Source organism: Protopterus annectens, chromosome 3.part1 (assembly GCF_019279795.1).
Source record: "Protopterus annectens isolate FY-2018-M chromosome 3.part1, PAN1.0, whole genome shotgun sequence".
Taxonomy (NCBI): Eukaryota; Metazoa; Chordata; order Ceratodontiformes; family Protopteridae; genus Protopterus; species Protopterus annectens.
Genome location: NC_056732.1, coordinates 1,150,776,427 through 1,150,800,689, shown reverse-complemented (window position 1 = coordinate 1,150,800,689; position 24,263 = coordinate 1,150,776,427). Strand labels below are relative to the sequence as shown.

At 40.4% G+C, this 24,263-nt stretch overlaps 1 protein-coding gene across 1 annotated transcript in view; it reads right to left on the bottom strand.

Moving 5' to 3' along the window:
* COL22A1 (collagen type XXII alpha 1 chain) overlaps nucleotides 1-24,263 on the bottom strand; it is a 2,341,282-nt gene that overhangs the window by 315,056 nt on the left and 2,001,963 nt on the right. Inside the window, exon 50 of the mRNA XM_044067281.1 lies at nucleotides 15,996-16,049. Within this exon, the coding sequence (XP_043923216.1) occupies nucleotides 15,996-16,049 (54 nt within the window). The remainder of the gene's footprint in view (nucleotides 1-15,995; nucleotides 16,050-24,263) is intronic.

Genomic DNA, 24,263 nt, shown 5'->3' with positions numbered 1-24,263 from the left:
TTAACCATTCAATATACAAATATATATATGTATATATCAATGACAAAATCAGGTGCTCAAATCAATGTAGGTGCAACAGAATTAAAAATACAGTCCACCAAAAAGACTCCAGCACACCAAATATGTGGATTCACCAAAATTGGTTTAATGCAGAAAAATCATATAAATCATACAAATAATCCACAAAACGACCTCAAAGACCAACATGATATACAGCAGACCGGTTTCTCAGTAGTGTTATCCATGCAGTACAGCGACACATCTCTAATGGATTTAAATACCCTCGACTTAAAGAAACAGGCCCCTACTATAACAAAAACAGAGACACCAACCCACCTAACATTCCAAAAAAGTAAAAAAAAAAAAATGAAGATACCTTAAATATATTAGTATTTATAATATATCATAACATTCTTAAAACACATCTGAATGAATACTTAAATGAATATTATTACAGATATTCATTCAGACTGGGATTATACATAACATCAACGTTTATAATCTATAATTTTTCTTTGTGATCCAATAATTGATATCTTAAGGAGTTGGTAAGTCCGAGCCCTTAACAATTTCTAATCCTACAAAAATAAAATGAGCAGAAACATGTGTTTATTTATGTTTATAGAGTGCACTTCTAGGGCGTTTGCAGTTAATATCTCTCATATGTATTGCAATCCGACTCTTAAATACCGTGGGCGTTTGACCCACATCAAAAGCTTCACACTGCCAAATGGCCATATAGATGACCCACTCTGTGTTGCATGTAATAAGGTGTTTAATAGTAAATACCTTTGGTGCATTGTGCGATGTGAAAGATTTAGAACATGAAACAACTTTACAGTAAGTTTACAGTAAACACAGTTACCACACATAGCACTACCTACAGCCATATTCCTGTGTGATTTCCTATTATCAATATCAAACAAACTAAAACAAGAAAGATGTTTCCCAATGTTTTTTTACCCCTTTGGTAGCCAAACTGACATTGATCACCCAGACATTGATCAAAAACATTGTGCGTTTTTAATATATGCCAATGGTTGTTAAGGACTTCCCTGATTTTAAAACTATTACTACCATACATGGTAATAAATGTAGCATTTCCAGACCTAGTCTTTGCCATCCTATCCTTAGTCTTAACCTTCAATAAATCATCTCTGTTAATATTGTTAGTCCAATTACTAGCCTGTCTAATCAAGGAAGCATCATAATCCCCTTTTTAAAACCAATTCTCCATTTTCATTATTTCTAACCAAAACTCCTCCTGATTGCTACAAATGCTTCTTAGAAGTGAGATTGAGCTTTTGGGATATTCATAACCATGTGTCTTGGATGGCAACTACTAGCTTCTAACAGGGAATTCTTTGTAAAAGGTTTCTGATATAGATTTGTAACCATTGTTCCATCAATTAACTTAGTGACATTAACGTCTATGAAATCTATAGTAAACAGATCAGGTTTTCCTACAAATAGAAGGTCAAATTAGAATTTAAATACCCAACAAAACATTTCTATTGATCAATATTACCAGCTCAAATACACCACCAGTCATCTATAACCCTCCTTCACATAATTATTTCCTTATTAAAAGCGTTAGGATCATCATAAATCAAGTTCTGTTCAAGATACCCCATGAATAGATCAGCATACATAGGGACAACAGTAGTCTGTCTCTTTGCCTTGTAAATAATATTCCTTTCCAAAATAAAATGCATTACATTCTAAGACCAGCCTAATAAGCCCCAACAAACATTCAATATCCTTCAAAGTAAATCTGTCTGATTTTCCAGCCAATATCTAATCGCTACAAGACCCTCTTCATAGGGTATACTCATATAAAGAGACTGTCCATCAAGAGTGCAAAGACAATAGGGTTACCACCTGTCCCACTTTGCGAGGGACAGTCCCTCTTTCAGCAGTTGTGTCCTGCAAAAAAATTGTAAAAATGGCAAATGTCCTGAGATTTTAGAACAAAATTATTTCCTATATTTCATGTAACAGTTGTATAAAACAGTTAGTTTTTCTATATCTGAAACACCTAAATGTTATAAGAAACAGAATAAGCAACTAAAATGCTACAATAATAAGCTTTTATTTAGGCAAACAAGTGAAATTCTGTCCTTTGTACTGGCTGTGGGTATGATTCTGCCGGCAAAATCTGATATTTCTACGAAAAATGTCCCACTTTGGGCATTTGAAAAGGTGGCAACCCTAAAAGACAAGTGTTATTTGAAACCTGTAAATCACCCATGAGCTTAAAAAATTCAGTAGAATCTCTTAAACGTGCCCTGACAAGACCCAACGTTTGTTTGTGTCTTTCGGCTTTTCCCGGTTAGGGGTCGCCACAGCGGAACTCCGTTCCGCTAATGATTGGCAATAGATTTTTACGTACTTGGCTTGCCAGGCCTACTGCACAACCTTCAACGAAGGAACGCCCATTCACATGTCACCACACAGAAGATGCTCTAACTGAGAATCGAACGGGCAACGTTTAACTTTGAGGCGACAACGCTACCGCCAATAAAGGCTTTAATTCATTCTTCAAAAACATAGACAAAGGCTGCATTAAAGATCCCTGACCAGATACTAGAGGTCTTCTGGATGGATTTTTCACTATGTTATGTATTTTAGGAAGAATATAAAACCTTTGTTGTTTAGTGTCATTCATTGTCAATTGATTAACCAATCACTCTGAAATCAAACCCTTTTGAAATGCAACATAGGGTCTAATGGCAATTGAAATAATATCTATTATCATCAAGTTGATTCCTAACCTCAGTTCTATAGCCACAGGAATCCCATAGCCCTACAGCCCCACCCTTATCAGCAATAGGTGCCACCAATTCCTCACTGCTACTTAACTTTTTCAAAGCCTCTCTTTCAACTTATTCAAATTAATGCCATAACTCTGAAAAATAATACTTTGATTAACATACAAAGCCTGTAATTTTTGTTCCTCAAATTTAACCCTAGAAATGATACGGTGGCTGAAAACCAGACATTTTAGCTCTAAATGAGCTCTCAAATTCAGCATTTTCATTACCTCTTAAGCTGTAATAATATTTAAGATTCAGATAGTGACAAAACTGTTTGGCATCAATACACAATGTGTATTGGGAAACAGAAAGACGGGACAAAACCCAGCCTTTTCAAAACACAATTCTCATCCTCAGTGATATTGCAGGAGGTCAAATTAACAACAAAATCTTTTTCAGAATTATCAATAAATATAGTCTCATTTACATCTTCATTGCACTCCTGAATAGTTCTGTTACATCTCCCAGGATGCCTTCACCCTGCTTATCTAAAGAGCCACCCTTATTCCAAGGTCTTTTGTATAGAGGTGAATTTATATGAAGATCATTACCAATGTCCAGTTCAGTATCAGTATTCAAAAGCTTAGACGAGACATCAAACATGCCGGATTCAGTATTAGTAGAACTATTAACATTTTTCAAAATTGAAAGTACCTGTTTGTGTTTAAATCTGATGACATTTTATTCAGCATCAGAAAACATGACATTTCTTTTAAAGTCCTCCTTTTCAAGTTTACAAGATTTTAAATCCCTCTCATAAACATTCACTTCATCAAGATATTTTCCAGAAATATCAATATACTCTTGCTGTTGCTCAAAACATTGTAAAGCATCAGGTTTAAAATGAAGTCCAGTCTTAATGGGAAGCAACAACTTCTCGTAATATTCAATTAATAGCTCCAAAAATAGCTTTGAGGAACACATTTGTATTTTATGCCACCTAGAAATAAAGGATACATCATCCTTTACTATACTAAGTTTCACATAAACTCTGAGTCCTCTTTGTTATAATAGGGGACTATTTCTTTAAGCCGAGGTATTTAACCCATTAGAGGTGTGTCCCTGTACTGCACTGATGAAGCGATTGCGAAACAGGTCGACTGTGTATCACATTGGTTTTTGGGGTCATTTTGTGGATTATTTGCATGATTTGGATGAGTTTTCTGCATTAAACAACTTGGTGAATATGCATATTTGGTGTGCTGGAGTCTTTTTGGTGGACAATATATATATATATATATATATATATATATATATATATATATATATATATATATATATATAACACACACACACACACACATACACACACACACACACACACACACACACACACACACACACACACACACACACACACACACACATGATGGATATAAAAAGTGTACAAATCCCTGTTAAACTGCCAGATTTTTATGATATAAAAAAATGAGACCACGATAAATCATTTCAAAACTTCCCACCTTTAATGTGACCTATAACCTTTACAATTCAGTAAAAAACTAACAAATCTGTTAGGGGAAAAATATATAAAATAAAAAACATACAATAAGGTGGTTGCATAAGTATGCACTCCCTTAAACTAATGCTTTGTTGATGCACCTTTTGATTTATTTACAGCATTCAGTATTGTTGGGTAGGAGTCTATCAGCATTGTATATCTTGACTTGGCAATATTTGCTCACTCATCCTTGCAAAAGCACTCCAAATCTGTCAGATGCCAAGGGCATCTCTTGGATACAGCCCTCTTCAGGTCACCCTGCAGATTTTCTATTGGATTTAGGTCTGGTCTCTGGCTGGGCCATTCCAAAACTTGAATTTTCTTCTGGCAAAGCCATTCTTTTGCTGATTTGGTGTATGCTTGGGGTCATTGTCATGTTGAAAGGGAAAATTCCTCTTCATCTTCATCTTTCTACCAGATACCTGAAGGTTTTGGACCAAAAGTGACTGATACTTGGAACTGTTCATAATTCCCTCCACCTTGACGAAAACCCCAGTTCTAGCTGAAGAAAAGCAACCCCAAAGCATGATACTACCACCACCATGCTTCACCATGGGGATGGTGTTCTTTTGGTGATGAGAAGTGTTGTTTTGGTGCCAAATGTACCTTTTAGAACTGTGGTCAAAATGTGCAACCTTGGTCTCATCAGACCATAACACATTTGCCTACATGCTTTTGGGAGACGTGATGTATTGTTTTGCAAATTTCAGCCAGTGCTGGATGTTTTTCTCTGTAAGAAAAGACTTCTGTTTTGCAACCCTACCACACAGGCCAAACATATGTACAATACAGGAGATTGTTGGCACATGTAGTACACAACCAGTACTTGCCAGAAATTCCTGTACCTCCTTCAGTGTTGCTGTAGGTCACTTGGCAGCCTCCCTCACCAGTTTTTGTCTTGTCTTTTTATCAGTTTTGGAGGGACACCCAGTTCGTTGCAATGTCACTGTTTCATATTTTCTCCACTTTTTGATGACTGTCTTCACTGCGTTCCATGGTATATCCAGTGCTGTGGAAACTTTTTTGTACCCTTTTCCTGACTGATACCTTTCAACAATGAGATCCTTTTGATGCTTTGTAAACTCTCTGCGAACCATGGCTTTTGTTTTAGCAGACAACTGAGAAAATGTCAGGAAAATTCTACTAGGACAGCTGAACTTTATTTGGGGTTAATCAGAGTCTCTTTAATTGATGGCAAGTGTGTACCCAAGAAGACTGAATGGTGTAATTAAATAAAAAGGTGCTTCAATAAAGTATTAGTTTAACTGTGTGCACATTTATGCAACAAACGTATTGTATGATTTTTTTTTATATTTTTCTTCTAACAGATTTGTTTGTTTCTCAATTGAATTGTACAGGTTATAGGTCAAATTAAAGGTGAGAAAAGTTTTGAAAGGATTTATTGTGGTCTAATTTTTTTTATATCACAAAAACTTGGCATTTTAACAGGGGTGTATACACTTTATATATATATATATATATATATATATATATATATATATATATATATATGCATATATATAATATGAACACACACACACACACACACACACACACACACACACACACACTTGTGTGTATGTGTATGTGCACACGGTGTGTGTGTGTGTGTGTGGGTATGTGTGTGTGTGTGTGTGTGTGTGTGTGTGTGTGTGTGTGTGTGTGTGTGTGTGTGTGTGTGTGTGTGTGTGTGTGTGTGTGTGTGTGTGTGTGTGTGTGTGTGTGTGTGTGTGTGTGTGTGACACATATCTGATTTTAAATGTTTATATACTGCATGTGATTGATAAAAACATCTTCGACAGGCGTAATGATGTGGGGGTCTCTCGGAATCCTATCTCAACCAAAACCACAAACATATATGGGTTCTTTACAATTCCTCAAGTCAACTTCTCAAAGTGCAAAAACGCTGGTACTGCTGATACAGCTGATTTATTATCAACTGATAGCGCCTATCAGCTTTTTTTCAATGTGGTATGTGACGCCCGTGCAATGACCCAGCAATCAAGGAACCTCAGTCCTCACCACTAACACCAGTCAGGGGCGTCCATATAGGGAAAGGATAATAAATACACACACAGTAAATTACAATTTCCCTTAATAGCACACAGAGATCACAGTCAGTCTGGGGCTGGTTTCTCCCTTTCTTTCCAGGTCTTCAATAAGACTACCCACTGGGACAGCTATAGGGTAAAGATCTCAGCCTAGTGGGCAAGCTAAAATCTCCAGCACCCTCCCTGTCCAACACGTGCTTCTTGTCCCTGCCCAAGTAGCTGACACACACCAACTTTGAGATAAGAGTTATATACAACCACAATGACACTCCTGCGGAAGGCTGGCACAGGATCTCCAGCTGTGCCCTTTTACCCAGACTATACGGTAGTACCACTTGCCACCACCCATTAATATTTATCAGCTACTAAAAGGCCCTTATGAAAGGGTGCCCAATTATACTGTGCAATATTATTATCCAAATGGTAAGTGTGAATGAACAGCAAGGCTATTAGAGTGGCTTTGTACAGTATCACTAAATACATGCAATGTACTCTTAGAGCTTAAATTATTGCTACACAAAAAACCCACCGTTGAAAGGTTTAAAATATTTAATAATAAATAATAAAAACTCAAGACAATAATTCTTGCTACACAGTGCTAGTCAAGAGTCCAGAGATCACAGAGAAATACTTAAAATACTACAGTAGAAAAGTTCTGAGATCAATACAGAAAAAAGACTAATCTAATCTTCCTATTTCCTAGCTATAGATAAGAGAAAACATAGTTCTAAAATAAACTTACATATAGAACACAGGCAGACTGCTGATGTGTTGGATGATCTCAGGACAAATGCTAAATGCCATCACTCTTTCTGTCCTTAAATTGATAACATAGTACCACTGTTTCATTTCAGATTACATCATTTCTTTCTGGTTCCCAGGCTGACAGAAACTCAGAGGTTAATAGCCCTTTTGATCTTGCAGCTGGTCAGGAAGCCACAGCAATAAAATAAATTATACATGCAAATTCTAGCAATTAACTCTGGTCTCAAAACAATAGCTAGAATTCCTTCCTCCCGACATCTCGGCTCCAAGTCCTGAGATCAAAGACATTGACTTATCAGCTTTTTTACAGCAGAGTGCACTGTTGTTACATTTTTTTTTTCAATTCAACATCCAATACAGTCTTTTCACATTTAAGCCTGTAATATATGCATTATTATTTACCAATGACAGAATTATCTACAAAATTCTATCTAGCTAGGCTGGCAGCCTTTACATATCTTCACATACCCCCCCCCTCGAAGAACTCAAGGTATTTTTTCAAGTGAGCCTTGAGAAATGTTGCTTGAGAGGGTTAGGTCTAGCTGAGTATACCTTACCCTATTCCCTGTCTTGACAGCCCATCTGCATTGGAATTGCTAATCACACTGCAGTGCTACACTGACATATCATATGCTTGCAACCCTAGGCTCCATCTTAGCAACTTGGCATTTTGCTGGCTGGCTCTGTTTAACTATGTAGGGGATTGTGATCTGTCACTACAGTGAATTTTCTTCCATACAGATATGACTGATGTTTCTGCAGTGCTCACACTATGGTTAGACATTCCTTTTCTACAGCTCCATAGCATTCCTCCCTGGGTTGGAGCCTACAACTGAGATATACCACTGGGTGCTCTTCTCCCTCTGAAGGAATCTGGCTAAGTACATCCCCCACCCTATGCTTTGAAGTATCCACCTGGACAACAAATTATTTGCTGTAATCTGGACTGGCTAACACAGAAGGTCATTGCAAAGCTTCATTAAGCTCCTGGAGTGCCTGCTTACATGCTGGGGTCCACACTAGCTTATCTGTCCTGTTCTTTCATGTCAGGTCTGTGAGGGGAGCAGCTATGGCACTTTAACTGGGGCAAAACTTTCTGTAGTACCATGCTGTCTCTAAGAATGCCCTCACCTGCTTTTGTGCAGGCCATGCCTGAAAGGCTTCCGCTTTGTAAGGTTCTGGGCTGATCTTACCACTCCCCACTCTATGTCCCAGGTAGGAGACCTCTGCCATACCCACCTGACATTTTCTCAGCTTAATGGTCAACCCTGCCTTCTGTAGTCTGGCCAGCACCTCCCTGACATGTTGAAAGTGCTCTTCCCAGGAATGGCTGTAGACAGCAATGTCATCTAGGTAAGCATGGGAAAACCCTCCTGCTCCTGTTAGGATATGATCTACCAGCCTCTGGAAAGTCACTGGGGCATTTTTCATCCTAAAGGGCATCTTTGTGAACTCATACAAGCCAAAAGGAGTCACAAAGGCTGACCTCTCTCTACCATTGGGAGTCAAGGGCACCTGCCAGTAACCCTTTGTAAGATCACTGGTTGTAAGATACTTAGCCCCATCCAACTGCTCTAGGGCCTCATATGTCCTAGTCATGGGGTAAGCATCTGACTCTGTGTGACTATTTAATTTCCTGTAGTCCACACAGAACCTGGTACTGCCATCCTTCTTTGGCACCAGCACCACTGGAGAGGCCCAGTTACAGTTGAACTCTTGAATTACCCCTAGTTCCAACATCACCTCTATCACCTCCCTCAGAGTCTGTTGGACTCTCTCACGCACTCTATAAGGTCCTGCCTAATAGGCCTTTGGGGTCCTGTATCCACCTGATGCTGCACCAGGTGAGTGTACCCTGGTTTCCCAGTGAACATGTCCCAAAACTCCTGTAACACTGCTCGGATTTCTCAAACCTGGGTAGAAGATAGCTGCGGGGACATTGCTACCCCTTCCACTGAGGTGTCAGTCTGAGCCTCACTGATGAGATCAGTCACCAGATCTCCCTCAGACTCCTCCAGCAATCCGCTGCAAATGCTCAGTACATGGGCCTCCCTATCATGGTAAGGTTTCATCATGTCAACATGGTACAATTTGTGATCCTGCCTCCTGCCTAGCAGTTCTACCATTTGTTGACATTACTTATCTTTCTTACCACCTTGTAGGGTCCCTCCCAAGCTGCTTGCAGCTTGTTGTGTCTGACAGGAATGAGAAATATTACCTGCTGCCCTACTGTATACTCTCTAGCTTGAGCATTCCTGTCATACCAGACCTTTTTCTCTTGCTGGGCTTCTGCCAGTTTCTCCTGGGCCAAGCCCATGAGTTCCCTAAGCCTTGTCCTGAGGTTTAGGACATATGCCACAACAGACTCCTTGTGAGGTTCACACTCACCTTCCCACTCATTATGAATTAAATGTAGAGGTCCCCTCACCCTATGCCCATACAACAATTCAAAGGGTAAACACCCTGTGGATTCCTGGGGAACCCCTCTGTAAGCAAACAACAGATGGGGAAAATATTTGTCCCACTCCCTCTTAAACTGGTCTGCAAATGTCCATATCATGGACTTGAGTGTAGAGTTTAACCTCTCAACAAGACCATTAGTCTGGGGATGGTAGGGGGTGGTCTTCAGGTGCTTCACCCCACAGTACTTCCATAGACAAGCCAGCAGGTCTGACATGAAACTGGCATCTCTGTCAGTCAGTATTTCTTTTGGGAAACCTACCTTTCTGAAAATCTGTAATAAGGCATTTGCTACCTTTTCTGCCTCAATAGAAGACAAAGCCACTGCCTCATGGTATCTTGTAGCATAATCTACTACCACTAGGATATACTTTTTCCTTGTGGAACTTTGGGTACTCAGAGGCCCCACGATATGTATAGCTACCCTCTGAAATGGGTTCTCAGTCACAGGGAAAGGCATCAAAGGAGATCTCACCTTGTCTCCTGCCTTGCCTACCTTTTGGCACAGGTCACAAGTCCTGCAATACCCTTTTACATCCCTGGACATTCCAGGCCAATAGACGTTCTGCATAATATGTCTCTTTGTATGTTTTATGCCCGTATGACCTGCAAATGAAATATCATGGGCTATGGTTAGACGCACCCGATGGTTGGCACTAGGCACTACCAACTGCTGTACCCTCTCACCTTCTAGCCCCCCCCCCTCAGGGGTCCACTCTTTATACAGTAACCCTTTGACTCAGTATACAGATTCCCCCTTCCCTTGAGAATCAGGTTCCTCACAAGCTACCTGCCTCCGGCCTTGCACTGTAAGGTCTGAGAGCTGAGCTTGTCTCAACTCTCTCTTTGTAACCCTTCCCAGCTCCCTTTCCACAGGAAGTCTGGCATCCTCTGACAGTGGTGCCTCACTATCCACCTGGGTACTACTACTAACCTCTACCTTTGCAGTTACCCTGTCCAAGGGAACATCAGTACCCACAAGCAGCTGTGACTCACCTTCAATCTCACTGCTTCAGTGTAGCTTAGTCCCTGAAGTAACCACCTCACCAGTCCTGGCTGCAAATATGAGGCCTGTCTGGGTGTCACTCAGGCTACCAGACCCACATGCTTGTCTCCAAGGCTGACTCCTTGTAACTGCATGAGCGCATGGTACTGCATTATCAAAATCATTCCCTATCAGGAAATCTGCAGGGATATCCTCAAACATACCTACTTATTTTCCACCCTCCCAGTCAACATGAACCCTAGCCAAAGTTATTTGGAATGGGGTCTTTCCTAAAGCTCTGACTGGAACAGACTGCTTAGGCAAGTAGTACTCCTCTATAGCCATTGCAGGGTTTACAATGGTTATGTCAGAAGCTGTGTCTCTCTTAGCAATTGTCTCTTTGCCATTCACTACAATAGGATATAACCTCTTGTGGTAGTTTTGTACCCTTGTTGTCCCAAGACAACCTAATACTGGCATTTTGTCTTTCCCACTTACTGACTCTAGCACCTTTTGTTTCCCACCTTGCCTCCTTGGACATCTGTGTGCAACATGGCTCCACTGGTTGCATTCAAAACATTTAATCCTAAGTCCTGGATGTGTACCTGGACAAGTGGCTTCCCCTGCTACTGGCAGATTCTGTTGGGGCAGTCTGCGCTGCCCATCATGGGTTCCTTTAGACCAATGAGCAGTGCTGGGGGTCCCGTTCCTGTGCATGAATGTCCTGCTTGCTAGGTATAGGTCTCCCTTCTTCCCCAACTCATTTGAAGTAGCACATTCTCTATCAGCTAACCAGATCCGCATGTCCTCAGGCAAAGTGTTAAGGGCTTGTTCCCTCACCAAAATGTCTGCCAGCCCTTCAAACGTAGTGACCTGACATCCACTCACCACTTATGAAAATAAGTGCTCATTTCAGCAACATATTCACACACACTCATCTGCCTTGCATCTATCCTCACAAAACATTTTCCTATATGTTTCAGGTGTTAGCTTAAAAAATTCTAACAAACAGTTTTTAACAGTAGTATAATTAAAACAGTCAAAATCAGACATTTTAGACAACACAGTTGCAGCTCTACCATGGAGTAAGAGGGTCAGGAACTGTTCCCAGAGCCTTTGGTCAACATCATACTGTTTACATACCCTCTCAAACATATGAATGAAACTATCAAAATTAAGCGCCTCTTTAAACTGCAGAATAAATTTACTGACCTTTTGTACTTCTGGGGTCAGGTTACTCCCTTCCCAATTGCCTCCACAACTCTGGCAAAGAGTCAGCATCTCCTTTTCATGCTGCCTCTGCCTTTCCTTTTCCTCAGCTTCCAGGTGTAGCAGTTTCTCATTCTCCTCAGCCTGCAAACATCACAGTTTCTCATTGTCCTCACTCTCTAGACGTCTCAGTCTCTCAGCTGCTTCTCTTTCCAACCACATGGCCTCCAACTCAAGTCTCTTTAGCTCCAGATGGATTTTTAAGTCCTCTGCAGAAAGGATGAGCTGGCCATTCTCTGAGTGTGGTACATCTCCACTGTCAGGCTGATCATCCTCCTAGTTGCTGTTTTCTGATGCAGCTGTGACCAAAGCTTCAATCATGTCTGATGTAGTCAGGTTTCCATGCACCAGTTCCCTAGCCTGGCACATCTCAGCCAGCTGGCTCCTTGTCAGCTTTCTGTACTCCTCTGCTAACAGCATGCCTGCTCTCCCTGACTAACTAAGCTAACAAAAGAAATAAAACAATTTTGATCTGAACTCTGAGTCTTCACTGAGTGGCTGATTTAGAGTACAAAATCACCTTCAGTGATCACTGCACACAAGCTAGAGGAATTCACAATACCCACACCACAACAAGCCAATTAGTATTTGCCAATCAATTAATATGTAGTGTGAATATCCGACCACTGCCAAAAAATTATTATGTGATGCTTGTGCACTTGCCCAGCAATTAAGTAGCCCCAATCCTCACCACTAACACCAGTGAGGGGCGTCCATATAGAGAAAGGATAATAAATACACACACAGTAAATTATAATTTCCCCTAAGAGCACAAAGAGATCACAGTCAGTCTGGGGCTGGTTTCTCCCTTTCTCTCCAGGTCACCAATAAAACTCCCCACTGCCACAGCTATTGGGTCCAGATCTCAGCCTAGTGGGCAAGCTAAAACCTCCAGCATTCTCTCTGTCCAACTAGTGCTTTGTGTCCCTGCCCAAGTAGCTGACACACGCATACTTGGAGATAAGAGTTATATACAACCACACAGAGACTCCTAGGGAAGGCTGGGTCAGGTTCTCTGGCTGTGCCCCAATTAACCAGACTATACAGTAGTACCACTTGCCACCACCCACTAATATTTACCAGCTACTAAAAGGCTCTTATGAAAGGGTGTCCAATTATACTGTGCAATATTATTATCCAAATGGTAAGTGTGAATTAACAGCAAGGCTATTGGAGTGGCTTTGTACAATATAACTAAATACATGCAATGTACTCTTAGAGTTTAAATGATCTCTGCACAAAAAAGCCACGGTTGAAATATTTTAAAATATTTAAGAATAAATAATAAAAACACAAGACAATACTTCTTACTACACAGTGCTAGTCAAGAGCTCAGAGATCACAGAGAAATACTTAAAATCATACATTAGAAAAGTTCTGACATTAATAAAGAAAAAAGACTAATCTAATTTTCCTATTTCCTAACCATATCTAAGAAAAAACATAGTTCTAAATTAAACTTACATATAGAACACAGGCAGAGTGGTGAGTTGGATGTTCTCTAGACAGATGCTCTCATGATCTCATTCTTTCTGTCCTTAAATTGATAACACAGTGCACTGATTCATTTCAGATGACATCATTTCTTTCTGGTTCCCAGGCTAACAGAAACTCAGAGGTTAATAGACCTTTTGATCTTGCAGCTGGTCAGGAAGCCAGAGCAATAAAATAAATGATATATATAAATTCTAGCAATTAACTCTGGTCTCAAAAACAATAGCCAGAATTCCTTCATCCAGACATCTGGGCTCCGAGCCCTGAGATCAAAGACAGTCATGAAATGCTTGACTTATTGCTTTCTTACAGTAGAGTGCACTTTTGTTACATTTTTTTTTCAGTTCAACATCTAATACAGTCTTTTCACAGTTAAGAGAATAAGCCTGTGGCTTACATTAATATTTACCAATGGCAGAATTATCTACAAAATTCTATCTAGCTATGCTGGTACCATTTACATATCTTCACATGGCATTGCAGTACAGTTGGAGTCTGGGAAATTACCCTTTCCCCACTATGCTGCAATTTTAGAGTTGTGTATATAATTAGTAGGGGAGTGGAGAGGTTCTGGAGGGCTTAAACCTGCAAACAAGTAGATTTTATTTTGCTCTGAATCTCTGTGATTCAAAGTGTTGTGTATGAGAATCTTTATGATTTGAACAATTTTGAGTGTGCAATAGGCATTCAAAGTTTTGATACTTCCAGTATGTCTCATGCACGTGTGTGTGTGTGTGTGTGTGTGTGTGTGTGTGTGTGTGTGTGTGTGTGTGTGTGTGTGTGTGTGGAGTGTGCTTTTTATTCCCACTAAATCAATGAGAATAGAAAATCTGCTCAAAGTGTTCTTTGGGATAATTCAACACTATAACCCCTGGTCTGAGGGAGGGTTAAAGCTAATTCAAGGCATCATGTACAGTAAAAACCCAAGTTATAGGTTTTTCATATTTGTTCTGCATTGCCGCATTCAGCAATAAAAACAATGCAATGATAACAAAAGCCCAATTGTGCAGTCTGCCCATATTAAATAATGACCACAGCTAACAGACTGATTGATGACCAACCACTGGCTGCAGATATATAATCCACCAATTCTAAGCAGCACACATGCTCATTAAACAGTTGTTTGCTCTGCCCTTCTCTTTGATCCACATGGTTCATGGCTTCCCAAACTCTGGTCCACTATGCTGGACACCAGAAGCACACTGTTACATATGCAGTATGATGTCTGTTTCAGAAATACATCTCCACACCCACCATGGTGTTAGTCATTTAATGCAGCATACTACATTTCATCCAATACTGGTCTGCATCTAGCCAGATCTCATTGACATCCCTCCAAAAGTGATCTATTATAGCAACTCATGCACTATCTGCTTGAATACCACTATCTTCCGGTTAGTTGCTCTCAAGTGGTTCTTCTTGCAATTGGCAACAAGATAACAAGAAGTGTAATTTGTAGGAGCAAGACAAACTGTGCCTACAATGTGGGACCCAGGTAAATTTAATGCAATTAGCATTTCATTGTCATTTACCTAGACATGTGACAAGGTCAAGCATTTTTACCCAGCTTATTTTAGGAACATGTACAATCTCTTCTTCCAACACCCTACTATCAGACTGCTGAAATCTGGAAGAACAGCACTTGTGCGTACATAACTGTTCCTCCATATCAGTGAGTCAGCAAACATATGCTTAATTTAAAGTATGTGTTTGTTTACTTTATCTTTTTAACATTTCCCTTGCATTCTTGTATAACCATTATTCAAAACTACAAAATACATGTGAAACTATTTGAGATGTGCATCTTGTGATTAAAATAGAAACACTTGGCTAAATGTAAAAATGTCTCCCATTGTTGTATGATGCTTTCATTTTTAAATAGCAGGACATTGAATCAGATTGTATTGCCCACTCCAATGGCATACAGGGATAATATCCTGACTATGTACCAGGTGATCTGGATTTGATTAGCATCTCAGGAGACTGACAGAGTGGCAGGGAGGGATGAGCATGCCTTGGGGGGAGAGCGGTATGTGGGTCCGTAGAGTAGGTTGGGAATATCACAAAAGGTGGTGTGGTCAATGGCTAGTGGTGAGCCTGGCTGAACTGGTGCAGAGACAGCATGTTACGCTGCATGTCCACATTGCACGTCTACCCCAGGCCATACCACAAGCCATAAAAGGGAGGGGAAAAACAGGGTAGGCTCAAGTAAGACCTCTTTGGATGGAAGCTCAGACGTGCCAAGACCCATTGTCTTCAGTATATTTTCAGCCCCAACAATTACCAGAGTAAGTCAAGTGAGGAATGGAGTAGCTGGAAGGCCCAGTGCAGATAAGGCATGGCTGCCAGGCTGGTAACAATTATGTGTGAGTAGGGAGAAAAAAAAGAAGAGATGATATTGGTCTTGAAATTTCATTCAATGAAAAAGTGAACCGAAGGTTAACTCTGATAACTATCAGATGTTTCTTATCCGTATGTTTGCCATTGTTTAAAAAAAAACATAAAAAGAAACATGACAATGTTAACAACACATTTACATTGGCAGAAGAAACATGCAGATGCAACTGAGCAAGGGCATGATGTCATTCACATTTCAAAGAAGCTTCCATGAGACATTACCATATATGCATAAATATAGTAAATTCCATACTTACAGGTTCACCAGCTGGCCCAGGTCTGCCATCTTTTCCATCTTTTCCATGGAGTCCCTGCAAGAAGGCATTGTACAAATATCTCAGATAATGTCTATTTAAAGGATGTACATTCACTTCAGGTGTTACATAAGAGCGGCACATTCTGTGTTCATTGCTAGGAACAACATACCGTGATCCAAACAGGCTAATCCCCTGTTATAACAAAGACATTTCATACATCCATCTCTTTAAATGGATCAATACTTGTATTCAGAAAGAGTAAGACAAACTATTAATAAACTACTACACTATCTGTCAGTATTAATTTGCATATACAAAGCTAACCAGTAGCTATACAGAAGATATTGCATATGAAAGATATGAGTAGAATTTTTAAATGGTTTGTGAACTAGTAATAAATGAAACAATAAGATGGGATACACCAAAAAAAAAAAATGATCACCATTTAGGATACATATATATATATATATATATATATATATATATATGTATATATATATATATATATATATATATATATATATATATAGACTAAAGCAGCTGCAATGTGATATTAGAGGTATAGCTAGTGTAGGGCATAGGGGGGCAGCTGCCCAGGCACAAAGTATTTGGGGGCATGATCATTTAAAACCAATCAGTCTTCAGTGCATTACATTTGTGGTCAGCACTGAATCACAGTAGCAGTCCATGCTTTCAGTGCATTACCACGTTACTGGTATTCATTTTGCATTTGCAGTCAGAACTGATGTGCAGTTTTTCAATGATAGAATAGCTTTTTTTTCACTCCAACTCAAAAGGTGAGTTTGGGGCATGTCAGAGCATTGTTAATACAGTGCAAACATAGTGTGCTGAATTAATTTCTAGCCATGCACAACCCTCAAAAATGTATTTGGCCACTCACTTGCAGTAGTAGCACTGTTACAGAATGTGTGGGAAACCTCGTCCATTTCTGACAATAAGCTTGCTATTGCGAAGGTCTGTTTCAGATGGCTGTAACACAGTTTGGCTAAACAAAATTCATCAGATCTGTTCATTTTAGTTTGTTTCAAAGTATGTGGACTTCACAGACTCCTCCAAATAAACGTATCTCATCCTAAATAAACGTATCTCATCCTAAAGAAATGCTACCTTGGGGTAAGTTGTACTTCCTGAGAATGAGGTTCACCATGATTCAGTGATTCAGCAGATAAAGTGTCTGTTAATTATGATTTGCTAAATCAGACAATAACCATTTATTGAATTGTCTTACAATGACATCTAGAAATCCAGCATGAGGGAAAAAGTTAGCATGTCTACCCACAAGACACCATCATTAGGAACTAGTCTTTGTTTAAATTGTTGCTATATGTGATTGTTTTCTTTTATATAGTTGAATTTAAAATCTGAGTGGCCTCCAAAAGACATGCATGAATGGGCGTGGCTTCGCTGAAGGTTGGGAGTCGGGCTGGCAACTCGGCATCATAAAAAATTTACTGCCAATCATTAGCGGACCGGAGTTCCGCTGTGGCGACCCCTAACTGGGAAAAGCCGAAAGGACAAACGACTGTGATAAAGAACCAGTATACTGACAGTCTGTCTTCAGACTGTGCTGATATCTTCAGTACCTACTAGTCGGTTTTAGGTCAGGGAAAATTTCTGAAGTAAATGTGTCCATCCACTATCACAAAACCTGACCAAAGGACTGATATGCCACAAAGTTTCAAACAAAGCTCTGCTGTAGTAAAGCATGTTTTAACCATGCTGGGAGTTGTAACCTTCGTACCCTGTTAAATTATACAATCAAATCAGGGGACACCACACAATGGGAAGAAATTACTGTTTTAGAACTCAGGGATTTTACTTTCTCTCTTGTATGGCAAATTTGGAATGGGAGTATAAGGGAGAACTTTATTTTAAAAACACAGAACTGTATTACAGAAGCACTTGCATTTGTGGAAGCATTTTCCCACCTTCTGTACAATGCTACACCTACTGTACCTTTTTGTAAAACTGTTAACTAAAGCAACTTATTATTCACCTGTACAGAGGCCATTGTTGGTCCAGCAGCAGCAGTGGCACCAATATGATGTTTTGGAGGTCATAAGGGAAATTTAACACTTATTTGTCTAGAGGTCATTGTTAGTACAATGGCATTGACATTAACAAGATATGTTGGAGGTTTGGGTTTGAGTCCCAGATGAGAGCTAGTGTTAATCTTTCACATCCAGGAGTTAAACATGGTTATTGATGGCTCTACCAGGCTAAGATATAGGAATAGTGTAGTTACTTCTCAAACTTTAAACAAAAGCTAGCTTTGACCAGTTGTATGAGTTGTAGACAGAGCTTGTGATAATTAACCCAGCCCCCTGGTATTTTACATTACAAAAACAGTCAACCATCTGAGTCCTATGAGTACTGGAAGTTTGGAAGCTGGAAAACAAAGTATTTAGACTTCATTTTGCATCCAGGGAAGTACATTTGGAAAGTATGTTGGAAGGGTGTCCTAATGGTTAAGGTGTTTGCCTTACAAATACAAGGTGCAGGGTTTAAGTCTCACAGGGGATAACTGCCTATGCTTAAAATGGCTCGCAAGGGCAGTTAGCCTATGATATTTAAACTAAATGAAAAAAATACTTTTGTGTGTTGCGTTTGCTTTTTATCTGAAGTTAATCTATTAATTTATGGAATTTTTGTAGTCTTTACTTTTCAAGTGTTTTCTGAGTTGGCCCAAAGGATTCTGAGTGGGCCATTATTTTACTCCATTTTTACTAGCTCTTTTCTGAATTTCTTTCCCACCTGCTCACCTTTTTCCTGTTGTACTTTTAATCTTGGAGGCTTTGGATCTGCCCATGACAGCTGTAAATCTGGAATTGGAAGCTCCTTGCAGTCTCATCTTCTGTATATACCTGCCTTAGAAGCTCCTCCCAGTCTTATTTCCTCTGCTCATCTTACTGGTTACAGACAGAAGAAAGTGGGAAGAGCCTCCTTTTGGACTGTCAGTGTACTTTGAAATTGCCTTAAAGTGTGTGTTCCTCATTGTTGACTTGTCTTGCTTTAAGATGCCTCGTGATTACTTCTAGCTAGTTGTTATATTTGTTTCTGGTATCTTTTCACTTGTGACTAACTGCAATATGTTTTACGTTAAGGAGACCTGGGTTGCAATCGTGCGTAGCCTAGTATAGCTGAGTTGAAATACTCACATGTAGGCTAAAGTGAGAATTATGTGTTGTAGCTAGCTATTTGATTTGTTAATGATACCTTTTCACTTTTGGCTAACTGGGCCTGTAATTCAAGTGGCAATAGAATGGTAGCCTGGTCTGTCCAAGTTAATAAACACAAAGGAAGGCTTAAAATGAGCATTACTTGATGTAGTTAGTAATTTGATTTTTTTTCTGATACATTTTCACTTTTGGATAATTAACATGTATTTTTACATTGAGAAGACTGGGTCTGCAATTCAAGTGGCAGTAGAAAGGCATCCTCATCTGAGTTGGGAAACATACAAGAGAGCTAAATGTGACAACTACTTGTTGCAGCTAGTTGGTACTTCTCTCTTCTGGTTAACAAAAGTGTGCTTTTACATTAAGCTGATATTCGAGTGGTAGTAGTAAGGTAGCCTGATCTGTCTGAGTTGTAAGCTACACAGTAAGGCTTAAAGTGAGATTGTTTCATCACCCAGAGGGCTTTTTATGGACTTAATAGTTTGGTGTTAATCTGGAGCTGACACCTACTTTTGCTATCCGTTCATATTAAGAATTTCCAGGATCATCCATCTTGGGACAGAAGGTGTTTACCTGATATCTCTGAGATAAGAAGTAATCTAGAGAGCTCTAAGTATAGTCATTTATTGGACACAGGGCATAAAAGTTAGTTTTCAGTTTTTTTTTCTGTCTGCTATAAATTAAATACGTTTGTGCAGAGCTGTTCACCAGGAAGTGCAGTCAACAGTGCCGTGCATAGTAGAAAACCTATATATCTAGTACTTAGGACTTTTACCTGTAACACAGAAAGGATTTGCATGAAGCTAAGCTTAGGGTAGCTGTTTATGATGTCAATCACCATTCATGTGACTGCTGTAAAACCAAGTTCCTACACCATAATAGCCCAACCCTAATACAGGTCCTGACTACATGGATTTGCAATTTCCTAATATTTCTGTGGCCATCTTGGTAGATATGGGTATTCTGACACAATGTAGTGGTTGTGTCATGTACTCAGACAACCTTTTAATCCTTAAAGAAACTAAAATAAGCAAGAAATGTACACAATCACTTCCTTTGAGGCAAAAATATCACTTACAAAAAGGTTGTAAAGAACACACACACTACAAAGTTACTGTCAGCTGCCTGTCGGGTGTCAGGATCTGCCATATAATGTACGCACTCACGTCACTCCACAACAAGTACAAGTATGACTCTGTCATTGTCCATGTTAAAGTGAATGACCTGAGACATACCTCCCTGGACTACATGAAAAGAGACATGGAGGAGCTCTCTGACCATGTGGCCCAGGCAGGTATGACACTATCCCTGAGTAGCACCCTGCCATTGCCCAGAATGATACCACAGTACAATGACAAAATGATTGACTTCAACAATTGGCTAAGCTTCTAGTGTCATTCCAAGGGGGATCCATTATCTGTCTGCTGGGGACGACATTATTGACAGGCCACGATGCTTTGCCAGAGATGGCCTGCACCTGTCGCCGCTGGGATTCCAAATACTGGCTAAGGCTCTTGCGACCCCTATAGTGCCTTTTTTAGGCAAGGCTCAAATGTCAAACGCACCACCACAGTAGATACAAACAAGCAAAATCTAAGGGTAATGCTATTCAATGCTAGAAGTCTAAACTTCAAAATGCACTCACTCGTGGCTCTCCATAAGATGGAGAACATTGGCATCTGTGCAGTGACAAAGACCTGGTTTAAGGCTCCAGAGAGCACCCCTGCATTACCAGGCTACAATTTTTACTACACCTTTCAGCCACCTAACCCTGACTGAAATACTAAAGGAGGAGGCGTCTCCATATTCATAAAGGATATCTACACCTCCAGGCTAGTTGCTCAACATAATGCATCTGAAATTATCCAAGTACAATTAACACTGGGCAAGACTGCAACTCAGGTTGTAGCATGTTACAGATCCCCCACCATGCCCCTGAATGCCCACTCCATGTTTCCCGATATACTGGATAATATTAAGGTACAGCCCAATACCCTAATTTTGGGAGATTTCAACTATCCCTCCATCAACTGGGAAAACTACTCATGTACTAATTTGCCCAACGTTTTCTGGAGTTCATCAATTCCAACGCCCTGGATCAGCTTGTCCATACCCCTACCAGGGGTAGCAACATCCTGGAACTGGTCATTACCAATATGGGTAACAGATGCTCCATGCCAGAGGTCAACTCCTCACTGGTTAGGTCCGACCACAAGCTAATCACCCTAGACATCCCTATCCTGCCCCCTCCCATTAAGCAAACCACCATAAAAAATTTCTCCAAAGCCAACTTCATGCTTCTTAAGTCAGAAGTGGCAAGCTTCACTACACCAACACAGATGGAAAATAGAGGCATGACTGCTGAATTATATAAAATGCACTGTATAAGCACATACATGAGTGCATGGACCATGCCATCCCCAACAGAACCAAGATGCTATCTTTCAAAAAATGGAAGCCAATATGGTGTCCCCTGCCATAAATGAACTCTACAACAGAAGGAAGAAACTGTTGCAATAAAGAGTAAAATTCCATGATTGCAGGAACTCCCTGGTCAGCCTCAGCAAGAAGCTGAGATCCCTCATAAAATCCTCCAAAGCTAGTCACGAAAATAAAATTGCCATGGATTCTAAAGACAACCACAAAGCTTTCTACAGCTATGTCAAGAATCTCAATGGCAACACTCAGATCTGCTCTGAACTACAGCAAAATGGCACTACAGCACAATGGCATTACATTTACCGAACCAACTGATATTGCCAACATCCTGGTAGACATGTTCAGTGCTAACTTCATCTCCCCCTTACCTCTCAAAGGGCCCATCCCCATTCCAGATGATTGCAAAGCCCATGTAATCATGGCCACACAGGTAAAAACTACACTCTCCAATTCCAAGAATACAGCATCCATGGGACCGGATAACATCCCAGGCTGTGTTCTGCATGAACCACAGAATGAACTGGCACCCTACCTAAGTACCATGTTCAACCATAGCCTCACTTCATGCTTTGTGCCTAAGGAATGGCACACAGCGATGATTATCCCACTCCACAAAGGGGATGCCACCACTGATCCCAGGAACTACCGCCCCATTAGCCTGATGAGGCTGGTCTGTATGGCCGTGGAACGCAGCATGCTGGAGCTTATAAACAAAGACATAAGCAACCTCCAAACTCTGGACTCCACTCAGTTTGGGTTTGTAAAAGGCAGGTCATGCCTCCTAAGCCTGATTGACTTCTTTGAAGCAGTCACCAGAGCTGTAAATGAAGGTAAGGTGGTGCACACAGCCTATCTTGACCTTGGCAAGGCTTTCAACACCATCCCCCACTCTGATATTATAGATAAACTCACTGGACTGGGCATAAATCTCTATGTCACAAGATGGGTGGCCAACTGGCTCATTGTCAGAACCCACACAGTGAAAGTAGCCGACTCCAAATCCGACTTCAGACCAGTGACAAGTGGAGCATTACAGAGTTCGGTCCTGGGTCCTCTCCTGTTCGGTATCTACTTCTTTGAAGTCCAGGATAATACAGCTGGTCTTGGGCTAATGAAATTCACAGATGATTGCAAACTAGGAGCCATAATTTATTTGCCTATGGATGTGGACATTCTATAAAGAGGCCTCACTGAGACCGATGCTTGGTGTCAAAGTTATGTTCTAAAGCTCAATGCCAAGAAGTGCATTGTCATCCCCTTTGGGAAAAACACTGTACCCATGAACTACCATATAGGTGGTAGCCTACTAAACACTGAAAGTGTGATAAGAGACCTTGGGACACAGGTGGACAGGGTCTATATCAGCATATCAAATGTTGAAAATGCCGAATGCAATTTCATCGAACTGAAATGTTCAAAATCTCAAAAGAGTGAACTTATGGAACATCAATTTCTTTCCCAGGGAAGGAAATCGGTGTTCCGTGGAAAAACATTTTAATATTTTAAACACTGACAGAAGTGAGGGGATTTGCCCCCCCACACCCCTCAATGTGGGGGACTGTGCCCCCCACAACCCCTCTACTTAAATATACCAACTCTGAGACCGCACCACAGTAGAGGAAATAGCAAACTCTAATGATGGACCACTTATTTCTTGCCCTGGGAAAGAAATCGATGTTCCGTCAGTTCGCTCTTCTGAGATTTTGAACATTTTAGTTCGATGAAATTAAATTTGGCATTTTCAACATTCGAAATGCTGATAGGAACCCGGTGGACAGTAGTCTCTCCTTTGATAATCACGTCACCCTAGTAGTCAGGAAATCCTTCTAAGTGACACACCTCATCACAAATGGGTTTTCCTCCAAAAAAAGAGAGATCATCGTTCCTCTCTACTCATCCCTCATCAGACCCATTATAGAGTACAATGCCCCATTTGGCATGTACCTCACAAGACATTTGCAACAACTTGAAAGGCCAGAGAAATACCTCACTAAATGGATTACCAGCCTAACAGATGCTATATACAGATTGTCTAAAAAAACTCCAGCTCTACTCCATCACATATTGCCTACTCTGAGGTGACCTCTGCCTAACATACAAAGCCATGTCTAACCCAGATGTGATGGACATACTACACTTAAAAAAATCTCAATCTATATGAGCCACATGCTACAGGGACCTAAACATTGTCACCACAATAAACAGAACATGCTGGAGGGATAGATTCCTGTCCCAGAGACTTCCCATACTCTGGAATAGGCTACCCACTCATGCTAAGCAAAGCTCCTCTTTGGCCCTCTTTAAGAAAAATCTCAACAATTGGATAGGAAACAGGAAATTCACCCTACGGATCACTGCTGTGGCTCTGCTCGACAGGGTCAAAGGAAAATAATCTTCTTGGGGGGGTGAAAGCCAGGGAACCTCATTTGGCTAGGCTTATATAGGCTGTAGGACTGATAGCCTACTACATACCTATGGACATCCTTCATACATACCTCTTACCACACACATAGACCTTCTTATGCTGAGGAACTTAAAAGAAAATTTTCCAAACCTCAAAGACCTCCTAAACCATCAAACACCAGCATCTATCCTTAGCAATCACTAAAGCACACATCAAAAGCTACAC